This window comes from Micrasema longulum, unplaced genomic scaffold (genome assembly GCF_059751315.1).
Source record: "Micrasema longulum isolate JH-2025_06_02 unplaced genomic scaffold, ASM5975131v1 h1tg000036l, whole genome shotgun sequence".
NCBI classification, from domain to species: domain Eukaryota; kingdom Metazoa; phylum Arthropoda; class Insecta; order Trichoptera; family Brachycentridae; genus Micrasema; species Micrasema longulum.
The window spans coordinates 381249-394373 of record NW_028277243.1 but is presented as its reverse complement, the minus strand read 5'-3'; the positions used below and the strand labels follow the sequence as shown (position 1 = coordinate 394373).

General features: G+C 35.2%; 1 protein-coding gene across 1 annotated transcript in view; it reads right to left on the bottom strand.

Annotated features, from left to right (window-relative positions):
- Nucleotides 1–503: 503 nt before the first annotated feature.
- The window catches only part of LOC148285434 (dual specificity protein phosphatase 22-like), a 119951-nt gene continuing 107329 nt past the window's right edge, over nt 504–13125 (bottom strand). Inside the window, exons 4-8 of the mRNA XM_088225366.1 lie at nt 9845–10016; nt 8939–9092; nt 7569–7790; nt 7269–7440; nt 504–3211 (exon numbers count right to left, since the gene is read on the bottom strand). Of these exons, the coding sequence (XP_088081492.1) occupies nt 3187–3211; nt 7269–7440; nt 7569–7790; nt 8939–9092; nt 9845–10016 (745 nt within the window). The 3' untranslated portion in view covers nt 504–3186. The remainder of the gene's footprint in view (nt 3212–7268; nt 7441–7568; nt 7791–8938; nt 9093–9844; nt 10017–13125) is intronic.

The following is a 13125-nucleotide window of genomic DNA, read 5'->3' as shown; positions in this document are numbered from 1 at the left end:
TGATTTCGTCGATAATGCTTATCTCAGCCTTACATAATGTACGAATCTCAACATTTGTGCATTTATCGCGCATAGTTTTACCACACATTCGCCTGAGAGATCGCATTTCAACAGCCTTCAGCCTACTTTAATTCCTGTTTTTTCAAGTCAATACTTTGCTCCCATACATCAGGGTCAGGACCAGGACTCCATTGTGGACTGCTAATTTTGCCTCTAGCGACGAACATTTATTTGCCAAGGTTGATTTAAGTGCACCGTTCCCTCTATTCCCGGCACACCCACCTTTCAATATATTTTTCAGTCATTCCATTCCTAGTAAACATACTTCCCAGATACACAAATTCCTGTACTTGTTTTAGTATAACCCCATTCACAGTGATTTCACATTTAGTCTCACTTTTATTTCTTTTAAAAACCATCACATACGATTTATCGACATTCATCAGCAAATCGCTTCCTTCGCATACATTGTAGACCTTTGTTACCAAGAATTGCAGTTCTTCTTTGTTGTTAGCAAGAAGCACGGCATCATCAGCATACAAAACACAATGGACATTTAAATCACCCATTTCGCTCACATTCTTAAGCCTTTCAGTTCTTTCATGCAGTTATTGATATACACGTTGAACAGCCATGGTGACATGACACATCCCCGCTTGACTCCTTTATGAATGTCAAACCACGATGTGTATGATCCATTTACCCTAACACATGCTGTGCTGTCTTTATACAGAGAAGCAATAGCTCGCGTCAGATTTCCGCTCACTCCATACTTCGATAACACCTTCCATAATTTTTCTCTGTCATAACTTAATTTGGAAAATTCAAATATTTGTTTCCATACAGATGAGATATAACTTTTTAGAATTCATTGTCTCAGACTTTTCCAGTTAGTTACCAATATATATTCACAATTGAAGTACAAAAAAAACATTGACGTTTTCTTTTAATGGGTATTTTCTTTCTTGTGTGGTGAACAAATTATAGTAAATGTCAGATAAGATATTTTCAAAACTTATCACATCAAAACAGTAAAAATTATCAATTAAAAATGTGTATTCCTACTAATAATATATGTAGGTATTACTGTGAGAAAAAATATTAAACCAACTTTAAATGCATATTATCAAGAAAACAATATTATTGTTTTATAAGTTTAAGAAATAAAATACAGTATTTGATATTTGTGTTTGTGAAGTGCTGTTAATTTCTATGTACATTAGCCACAGCTGTATATACTTATAAATATTTTAATGTATAACACTATGGTTTAACATAAAAGAACTTCAGAATAAAAGTTCTTTTCTATTTGTCGAATTGGTGTACAATATTGCTTTACACGCTAAAAAGTCAGTAAATCTCATTATTTTTAGTTGAACTTTCGAGATATTTCAACGATCTTATCCAAACCAATAAAGTGACATTCTCAAAAGCAAGTTGGATACTTTTTCTTTCAACAAAACACACTGATCTTGTACACATGAGTCTTCGTAAAGCGATGATCTTACAAACCAAGTAGATGTGCTGAAAGGACAGCGAGAGACACAACTGCTCTCCTTGTTATTTTAATAGATATATTGCAAGATTCCAAGGTAACAGCGTGACATTTTCAAGAATAACTTATGAAGATACATTCGACAAAACACACTGATGTCGTATGTTTTTATTAGTCTTTTTGGCTACAAGCTACATTTACTCTTTTTTTTATGAATTTGTATATGTCGCGGCTAAATGGTTAAATCAGTCACTGATTGGACAGCTAGGCATTCAATTAAATGGCTATCCGTTACGTTGAATGAATTAAGATAAGTCAACATTCAACGTGTAGACTGGTCAAAACTGGTGAAAACAGCTGAACCAAAAGCCGGCGAGTTAGGTTAGGTTAGGTTGGATTAAGCTAAGTAAAAAAACATATTTTTTTTATTATACTTAATCCAACTCATCTAAACCTAACCTAACATCACATCACAATAATGAATCAAAAAAAGAAAACAATTCTTATTGTTTTATTAACATAATTGAGGCTAAGCGACGTTCAGTCCTTTCGTTACGTTACTTTCAATTTAATGAACAGCCCAGTCGTCAAGTGGCTGATTCAACTACTCGGCGGGGACATATAAACCACTTTGATTAATAGTTATACGTCGAGCAATATGGACATGGAGGGGATTGAGAGAAGTAGGAGAGGAAGATCCCTACTAGATGGACTGATCAAATCAAGGCTGCCACAGGACGTTAGTAGTTGGAGCGGTGCGGACGGCGGTGTGTCAGGAGAGGTGAAGGACAACAATCCAGAACGTGTGGAAGACAAAGAGGAAGGACGGTCACGACTCTCAGCAGTGAGGAGAGCGATGCAGATGATGAATACGTCGACTGATTTCAAGGCTTATACTATAAGTCGATAAAGTCGTAACATTGTATCCGGTCGACGTATAGCTCTTAATTATAGCAGTTTACACAAACTTACAAACAAAAAAATGAAATATGGCTCAAAGCGCAAAATATTGTTAATACTAAAAATACATTTTTGTAAGCCAAATATGTCTTCCTGGTGACAGAGCCATGTTCCTACAGGGCAAATTTGTCTCCATAAGTATTTTTATAACAAAGACATGTTCTTAAAAGTCAAGCATGTATCGTTTTGACAAAGCTATTATCCTTCAAACCAATGTCTCTGCTAGTTATCTTGGTGACAAGCTACTTTCTCACAAGCCAAATATTTCCTTCCCAATAACAAAGCCATGTTCCTAAAAGCCAAGACATACTGTCTATTAGTATTCTTGGTAACAAAGGCATTTTTTTATGAGCCAAGTATGTTTCATTTAGTCATTCTGGCGATAAAGCCACGTTCCTTCAACGCAAAGCCAAATATGGCCTTCCCGATACCAAAGCCATGTTCCTACAGACCAAGACATACTGTCTATTAGTTTTCTTGGTAACAAAGGCATTTTCTTACGAGCCAAGTATGTATTTACTCATTCTGGCAATAAAGCCACGTTCCTTCAAGCCAATTATGTGTATGGCTAATCTTTTGGGCGGCGAAGCCATATTCCTACAGGCCAATTAGAAGCGTTTCTCGTCGGGCTGCTAGGGACGCACGGCGGCTCTCGGCAGGAAATGCCAGCGACAGAACAGGGGGAGTTGCGGGTAGAGGTCACCGGGGAACACAGCTCCCCGGGACACAGGCTATGCTCGCCTCTGGACGCTGGTCCTACAAATGAAAATATATGTTTAACCAACACTATTTTGAGTTTGATGAAATTTTTGTAGACAAGGATTTTGTTGATAAAATTAGTATATTACAAAAGAGATGAATGAAAAAAAAATTACAGGTCACAGGAGACAGATCATAAGCCCAAGGTTGTAATACCACTAAAGACTCCAGCCTAGGGATTTGACTCTTATAAGACAGAGGATAGTAATATAAAACTACAAAGTCAAAAGGTTAAAAAGTTGTTTAAATCTTCGATTGAGATGACTTGACCTTTTTTACTCATTAGTCATTTTATTATTCAATGTTGACACCAAATAGTAAAATCAGCCACTCGATTGGACGGTTAGGCTGTTCATTAAATTTCGTCATTCAAAGGAATGGCTAACATACGCTTATCCAAAATGATAAAGCAACATTTAACAATATTTTTAATTTAACATATTAACTATTTAATTTAAATACAACAATAGTAATTGTTTTATGGTAAAATTAATTTTATTATACGAGTATTCATATAACCCTTCAGGGTTTGATAGTAAAAAACATGTTTTTTTTACTTAACTTAATTCAACCTATCCTAAACCGATCAACAGGTTGAACATTGAGCTATCTTAATTTATTTAACGAACAAACTAGCCACTCAATTTAATGCTGGCATTTTATGAACAGCCTAGCCGTCCAGTTGAGTGGCTGATTTGACAATTTAGTTGCGACCTACACATAACAACATTATATTCCTGAAATAATGGATAGAACAGGTTTAACCTTAATTTCAGAAATACAAGTGGTAACAACAGCGGCAAAAAATAAATGCAATATTTCAGGAGATATTTCCATGTATTGATAATTTTACCACTGACAGGGAAAATATTATATTTATTGACAAAGGAACTAAAAACACAAATTAAAATGATCAATGAATGAGTGATGGTTTAAAATCTTACTATTGAAAGCATGACAAGTTCAAAGCGAAGTGTCCTTCCATTTTACAGATGGGATGATCCATGCAACGCTGGAATTAGAAAACATAAAGCGAATACAGCTACAGTGGTCACATGACACTCAACATACATTATTTTTACTCAACAGGATGGATCAACAGTTCGTAGCTTTTGTGTTGGCTATGATATAAAACAGTCGACATGGGATACAAGATATCAACAATTTGAAAAATCGCGTGTCTCAATGTATCCAAACCGTCAATAACTGGATGTCATTAAACAGACTCAATCTCAATCTATCTAAAACTGAGCTTTTGTTGACAGCGACAAAAAAGCGACAACACCTTTTAGACCGATCTCCAATTTCAATCACAGGCTATGATCTTACCCCTAGTATAAATGTTAAACTACGGGAGTTCATTTAGATTCAGATCTTTCTCTTCATTCTCAAGTCAATCGAACCGAAGAGAATTGACAAAGCAATGTTGGAAACCAATGTCCAGAGCATGACTTTACTTTTGGAAATATATTGCAGAGGAGTGTTAGAATTTCATTTCCATTTCCAGACACATGGTCCGTTTGAAACATCACTGCAATTTTGTGGAACATTTCGTAAGTGTAAATACCTATACACATTCAATGTGAATGTGATGCTTTATATCATAAAATGAGCCTCATCCTCGGCTGACCACTGGTTAAACCAAAGCAAGTCAAAGAGCTCGCCCCCTACCTAATAGCCCGATACTTTACCGATCAGGGCTTGTAGGGGGAGGTTTTAGCACAATGTAAACTCTCGCCTTCCACACAGTAGCCAGGTTCTTTATAGACCTGGACTCGGAGGGCGAAAACTATTCACCGGGACCCTTCATAATAGATCTTCACAGGTTGAAGTGACATCAGGAGCTTGAATAGCACTGACCCCCACCTCTAAGAATAAGAATTAGAATAAGTGTTCTAAGTATCATTATTGAACAGATACCTAACTAATGACTTTGACTAATAGCTCAATTTCTTAACCTGTCACGATCGACAGGCCTAAAAACCGAGATCGGTTGGTCAATCACGATCGACCACGTTGGCCACCGCTGCTCTAAAAGACGTATTCTTTAAGGTATGTTCAATACCCTCAAAATTGCCCTTGTTTTTTCTTAAAAAGAGGATATACAGTGTCAGAGAAATATGACGAATAGGTATTTGAGCATAGTTTTTCTGCCACTCTCTCGCGGATGCTTCCTCAATATTGTGCAAACTGCGCGTCAAACTGATTATGCTTAAATAAAATCGACAAAATTAACATTTGGTTGATCCATTTCCAGCTCCCCAAAACAGTAAAGAACAGGAAAGAGTTTGAGAATGAAATTTTCTGTGTCGGTACTTATTCTGTTATCCAAAATTATATGCCATATTTGAATACTGTGCGTCCGAAGACGCCAGATAAAACTGGGCGCTTTTAAGGGCTTTTAGGTGGTCCTAGCTCCCGTAAGAATAAATTCATCAAAAAAGCAAAATAATAGAAACACGCTAATGGTAAATATCTATTGTGTGTAAAAAATTATCGCTCTAGTTCCATAATCCAGAGAAAAAATACCAGAATACATTTGTATGAAGAAAAGTCAGACTATGTGTCCGAGTGTCATAAGAATATAATCTAAAAATAACATAAAATGAAGCCCAATTCTGATAAGCCACAGTTGAGACATTACTACTGCATCTAATGAAGCTTGGCATGGGACAGTACAGGAGAGGTAACGATCAAATATTAGGACTCGAACCCGTTACGTAATAGACAGTAAGGTAGGTAATGAGATAATTTTGCAAGCATGCGGTCATTAAATTACCTACGCATAATACTCATTTAAAGCACCACCTGCAACAAGTAACAACTACACACACCTACTGAGAAAACATAATTTTTAAATGATTTTAGATGATTTACAATGAGTGAACAACCCACATATTTTCTGAATAACAATACAAAAGTTGAATAAGTGTGTAGATTTTCAGTCACTGTTCCCAATATGTACGGTCTTTTTTGGGTGGTCCCATGTAGGTTGAATTTGTGGATAAGAGTTTGATGATTATGATGAAGATGAGACTGACTGAAACTCAAAATCTCAAAATCAAACCCAAACATCAAATGTTCAACCGAAGCGTAAAAAATCATCTTTCTCTAAGTGAATTCTAACAATTTATAGCATTAATTTGTATTTTCAGTATATTAATATATTCGGCCTCGTGGTGCGTCAGCGCGTTTGCCTACCATGCAAGAGGTCTCGGATTCGATTTCCGACATGGTTGATGTGAAATATTTATTGAAAAGGGTGTTTTTACACCATGATATTTCATCGTCCCTGGACTGATAACTGAAGCGTAAGACTGATCATCTTACCTTCGTGTGATAAAAAAATCAAGGTACGCTGCAATTGGTGAACCAATGCAGTGCCCTATGCACCAAGAGGTGCGGAAAGGGAATGATGATGATGAATATATTGGTTCTTTCATTATAAGACTTACATTTCTTCAAAATCATTGAACATGATCATAAGCCGGATACGAATATCGAAATGTCATTTCATCAAAATCTGGATTTGCATCCGTCTGCCTCTGAGGTACAGAAATAGTGTTTTATAAAGGCCAAAAGTGTTTAATTTGAAGTCAGAATATCTCAGAAAGCTAAAACTGTCTCTGCATTTAGAAAATATTGTGAAACTTGGATTAAAAAGAAATACAAATATGTGAGACTTAATACTCGTATATTTAGTACGAGTCATCAGGGCAACAATAATATTATAACTATGTTTATTTATTTGACTATTGTAGTCTGTATTACTTTACGGGCTGTAACTGTAGACATAAGAAGCCGAATTAATAATTACTATTTTCTTTAAGATATAAGTATAGTAAAAATCGCGTTTGAATCTTCTCTATTTCAAGGGTGTGGTTTGACTCTCAAGTTATAGACCAGTATTCGGATATTTGGGTAACCCCATTTTAATTCCGTTTTGTTTCCAAGATCATCATCTATTTTTGTATTGAATTAAACTAATCTTCCTCTAAGAATTTTTACTAATGTAAATGTTTTAAAAATTATGATACTTCATGTTGTTTTTTACCTCCTAGGCCAGTGATGCGGCGTAAGAGGAGGGCTGGGGAGGGGGGTGGAGGGGCAAGAAACAGCCCTGTGGCGCGCCCAAGCATTGCCCCCAACCACCGTAGCTGACCCTATGTTCTCCGCAGCCGCTCGGACGTCTGCGCGGGATCCGGAGCGAGAAGGAGGTGCAGAACCTAGAATGAAATAAAAGTTGCGTTGTCACGTTTTTCTTATCGGCACCTAATACTGCCCAAGGTTCAATTACAGATTGAGATTGATCAGCGACTGATCAGTCTTACGCTTCGAATTCCTAGAAACATACCTCCCGTGTAGGAGTACAGTCCGGCCGGCGAGGAACGCGGCCGGTAGCTGGACAGCGAGGACACGGTGGAGTCGCTCCGGCACAGGGGCCCGCCCACGGATGGCAGAGAGGGCGAGGGGGAGGGCGAGCGGGGCCCGCGCCGCCCGCGGGGCGAGGCGGGGGGGGTGGCGCGCGTGCTCGCACGCCGCAAAAGGCGCTTACTCGAGTTGTTGCGACAGACACCTACAATCGTTGATTCAATTATTTCGTTTATAAGAGAAACGTGAAACATATAGCAAATCACACACAGGAACATGTTTAAGTTCAAATGCACAGTCGAAGATGTTTTGAGTATATCTTAATGTTTGTAGACAAACTGGATTTCACTCTCTGCGGATTTATTAAGATCATAATTTGTTGCAACCGAGAGGGATAGCATTTTTGAGTAAGGGGTATAAAAGTATACAGCCGATATAAGCAAAAAGGCAGTTTTTCGACAAAAATTACAAAATGAGTAATGAGGCAATGTTATTACATATTTCAAACCATTTCTATTGTCTTATTTGTCCAAACCAATATTAAATCACCTGCTCCACAAATGTATAGTTTATGTCATGTTTTTGTTCTTTTATTTTGCGTTTCATAATATAAATAATAAAGGTTTACCTACAGAAATTAAATATGAACATAAATACCTAGTGTTTAAAACTTACTGTCTTAACATTTTGTAATTTTGTAAAAAGTACATCGTTAAGTATCCTCGGCACGGGTAACCCCAGTGAAGTCACATTATTTTTATTATTTATTATTGTTTAGAATGTAAAAAAAAAATTGGCAGAAGAACTTGCGACAGCGGTATGCTAAGTTTTCAGTGGAGCTTTTCCAGGCAGACGTAAATAAAATAATGATAGCCAATATGATTGCAGATCTCCGATAACGGAGATGCATCCACAGAAGAAGATGAAAAGACTTGTGAAGCAGTTCAACTTGTAATTTTGTTTTTGAACTACTTTTAAATATATTAAGAATATTTTAAAAGATTCCTAAGAAAATTCTCATCGGGGTTTCCGTTTTTATATTTAACACACAAAACCGTACTAAATAAAATAATTCAACATGACATAGACAAAAGCATTAAATTTGTGGCTAGTGTCTTGAACTCACGGCTCGAACGTCCGTGGTTTGATCCCACTCTACCCCAAATTGATTCCCATTTCTCAATAGTGAGTTATTTTCAAATCATTGAAAATGGCCATCAAAATCAAATATTTGTATATTTCATTTACTTGAAAGAATTAAAAAAATATAGTTAAAATTAAAAGTCATTTTATTTTTTAAAAATTTAATATATCTTAAAACTTAAATGAAATATCATTTGGTTGGAGGAATACCTGTTGGGCACGTTTGACCCATGGAACATCTTCCCTCACAGATGTCTCTAGATGACAACATGGCCTGGTAACTAGCGAGCGAGGCCAGACACTCTCGCTCGTCGCTCCCCACAAGGGCGAGGGACGGATACCTCTCCTTCAAGCGACGTCTCTCCTGCAAAACAACCATTTACTTGTTTCAACCATATTATCAACCATATTATCAACCATAATAATTGATAAAAATGTGAAATGGAAGGACCAGATAAATAATATTATAAATAGAATGAGAAAACTTATATATGTATTTTTTAGATTAAGAAATATATTAACTATAAAAAAATAACATCAATTTACTTTGCAATAGCTTAATACATATTATAGTACGGAATAATCGGTTGAGGTTGGACTTTTAAAACAAATATTTTACCGGTCAAAAAATACAAAAAATAATTATAAAAGTCATATTATAAAATTCGTCTACTTTTCCCGCTGATTTATTTAAGAAATTTAGGGTTTTAGATATAAAATCGTAAATTAAAAAGATTTTTTTTCCTTCAAATTCATAAAGATAACATAAAAAGTATATTATCTCCGTCACAACATGTGATAACGTGACCTAGAAAAACTAGTAACATCTTAATTTTAAAATTTAAAAAAAATACTGCACATCATTATACTCACAGGAATAAATGAAATGTTACAATGTAAAAATTCATTTTTTAATGAATACGTCATGTCAACCTTATCGAAAATCAAACTTGAGACTTCTTGCATGATAGGCAAACGATTGACCAAAGAAGCGGACAATTTTGAACTTCTGTACAATACATATGATTTTTATAGAGACAATAACAGCATCAATATTAGGAAAATAATCACTAGATATATAAATAGAAGATAGAGAGATAATTGTTTGCAACCAACCTCGAAGAGTTTGTACGTCTCGAAATCTTGGAGCTGTTTCTGAAAGCCGAGGTTAGGGTTGGCAACTGCGCGTCCCGCGCGGACCACCTTCAGCGCCTCCTTCCAGTTTAGAGTTGTCACACTCATGATGTAGGCCACCGCCACCGTCACACTGCGGGACATGCCGGCCAGACTAGAAAAAAAAACAGAAAACGTATTTCACCAAATGTCCAAAAACAGGATTTCATACAAAAGAAACACTTAAATCTAAATATCTTGCAACAGAGAGGGAAAACATTTTGAGAAGCGAATACGGAAGTACAAGCATTTACAGGGTTTATGACCTGTCATTAGCTGGTTTAAGTGGCCACTTTACACACTGTGTAACGTTCACCATTTTGCCTTTGTTTGAACATCCACATTTCCTCTACTCTTCTATCTGTTTAACCAGCCAATGACAGGTCCTAAGCCCTGTAAATTCTTAGACTTCCATATTCCCTTCTCAACAATCTTTTCTCTCTCTGTTGCAACATATTTCGTTCTAAATAACTCCCTATGGAGGAAATCCAGCCAGTCTGCAAACATTTGGACATACTCAAAACATTGTTGAAACATACTCAATTTGCCTTGGGATACAGCAACACCTCCTGTATTAGACACAATTTATAAGTATGCAGTTAGTGTTCTTATTAGTAATAAAAATAAATTTAAATGCTTAGGTACTGAAAAAGTTATTTCCTAAGTAATTGAAATAGATGGTAAATATTACACAGTTGTAAAAAGTCTACTCAAATTAGTCGATGATAGATCGTAAAGTCCTGTAAATGTCTTGACTTTCAAATTCTCTTATATAAAATGTCCTTTATCTCCGTCGAAGTAACTAATTTTAAACTCTGTTTCGGTAAGTATGGTCGAACATCAATTTCTCAAACCATAGCCATACATGTGACAGTTGTTTACTTCACAGATTGAATAGGCGTCGGATACCAATCTCCGACGCCATCTTGATTTTAGTGTTTGGCCTACGTAGAGGTGGTATTGGATATAGGGCAAGAGCCCGATTTTAGCCACTAACCCAGTTTTTGCCACTTGAAATTTTGGAAGTCCATAAATAAGACATTGAAAACAAATGAAATTATTTGCCGACGGTAAAATACACGTGAGCTATGATTCATTTTGAAAGGTAACGGTTGTAGCGTAACTGCTTTCTAGTATCTATTTTTGTTGTGAAATTGTAAATCAAAATCCTATTTTTCCATGAATTCATGCAAAATAATAAGCGAACATATTGTTTTTTTACTGTATTTTTATTTTATAACATAATATATAGATTTTTTGAGCACAAAGACACAGCTGATTGTGACATAATCAGGGCCGCGACTACAATGGGAAGTTAATAGTTATATTTTATTGTATACTAGCGGACCCGACAAACGTTGTCCTGCCCGAACGTTGGCTTGCCTGCTATTATCTTGGAAAAATACTTTTCATCTACGTACTTGTTTGTTATTTAATTCCATAACTAAAAATGGTTAATATTAAACAAATATTGAATTTAAGTAGGTGCTTTTTTATGGTTGAATTCCAAAACATAAAATAAATATTTTTTCAAATATGGCATTCTTTTTGCAAACGTCAAACTCCGGTCGTCTCACCAACAAAGGGGTGTACTTATGTCGGAATATGATTTTTTTTAAATGTATTGAATTTAATATTGTTTGAGTGTTCTAATTCGATAAAAATAAATAAATGGGTAGAAATTATAAGGAATTTTAGGAAAAAATCTGATTGAGATCCACAAAAAACAAATGCTGTTTGTAAACTTTCAAAAACAAACTTTTGTATACACAAAAATACAACATCTTTTAATTTTTTTGCAAACGCATTTTCTTCGAATGTAACCCTGGTAGATCGATGAATAAAACATGTATGCTCCTAACTTTTTTTACATATTCGATTGAAGATGTTAATATCTACGAACACGCACGGCGCAAAGATCTATATTTCTCTGAAAACCGCACGTAAATCGGTGAAGCCGTTTAGAAGGAGTACGGTGACATCACACATACAGAGGATTTAAATATATATAGATAAATTAAAAACCAAATTATCTGCCCAAAAAAGTATTTTTTTCCTTGAAAAGTTGAAGTACCTTTGTCAGAAACCTGTAACTTGATATGTTTCAAAAATTATTTTATAATAATATTTCATACAGAATATTCAGAGTAAAAACGTTATAGAGCCGCCCATACGAACAAAAATCGTTCTAGGGTTATCAATCACGTGAATAGCTATAAAAACAATAAGCAGTAGGTACTAACGTCGAAAATTGCAAGCGCAGCGACAAAATCGTTCGTTACACGTCTGTTGTTTAACCAAAAACGGAACCAAAAACATGCAACGCTTTTGTTCTACCTTCAACATTAAATATTGACAAAACAAAATATAAAACATTTAGTAAAACTTTAGTGGCATAGTCTTAACAAAGCCATAAATTAAAAATATGCTCTGAAATACTTTGATCAGCACACCATATAAAATATTGGGGAATAATTATTGATAAATATTTTAAATGGATAGAACACATAGAATACATAACACAAAAAATTAGAAAACTTTTCTATATCTTCAAATCAATACGTAACATATTATCCCTAATTAAACTCAATCAATTATTTTATATCTTATTTTGTGTAACTCAATTATAACTTATGACATAATAGGATGGGGAGGCACTAATACATCAATATTAAAACCTCTCGAACCCGCTCAAAAATCAATAATTAAAATAATTTTAAAAAGGCTCTTCAGGTACCCCAGCGTCAAATTATTTGAGGAATTTGAGATCTTAGATATAAGGCAATTATATATTTTTAGAATAATAATGTTTGTGAAAGCAAGTTATTCTACCAAATCCCAAAAGAAACACTCCCACACAACCAGAAGTCAAACTAGAGGATGGGTCATGGGGTATATCACAAACTCTGAATTCGGGCAAAGAAATTTCAGGTTTCTGGGCCCCAAAATATTTAATTTATTACCCAAGCATTGCAATATCATGACCCGGATTAAATTTAATAAATTTGTGAAAAAAATGGTTACTGGGTTTAGGTCGAGAAAAATCGGAAAATTTACTCAAAATACATTCTTAAATAATAAATTAATATTGTATAACTGTATAATAAATTAACTAGTAAGTAGTAATGTTAATGTTTATCTTTGCATAAAAATGTCTGCCTTAAAACAGGTTGTACCTAGTTAGGCAGACTAGACATGATCCAGAGAAATATATTACCGTGTGT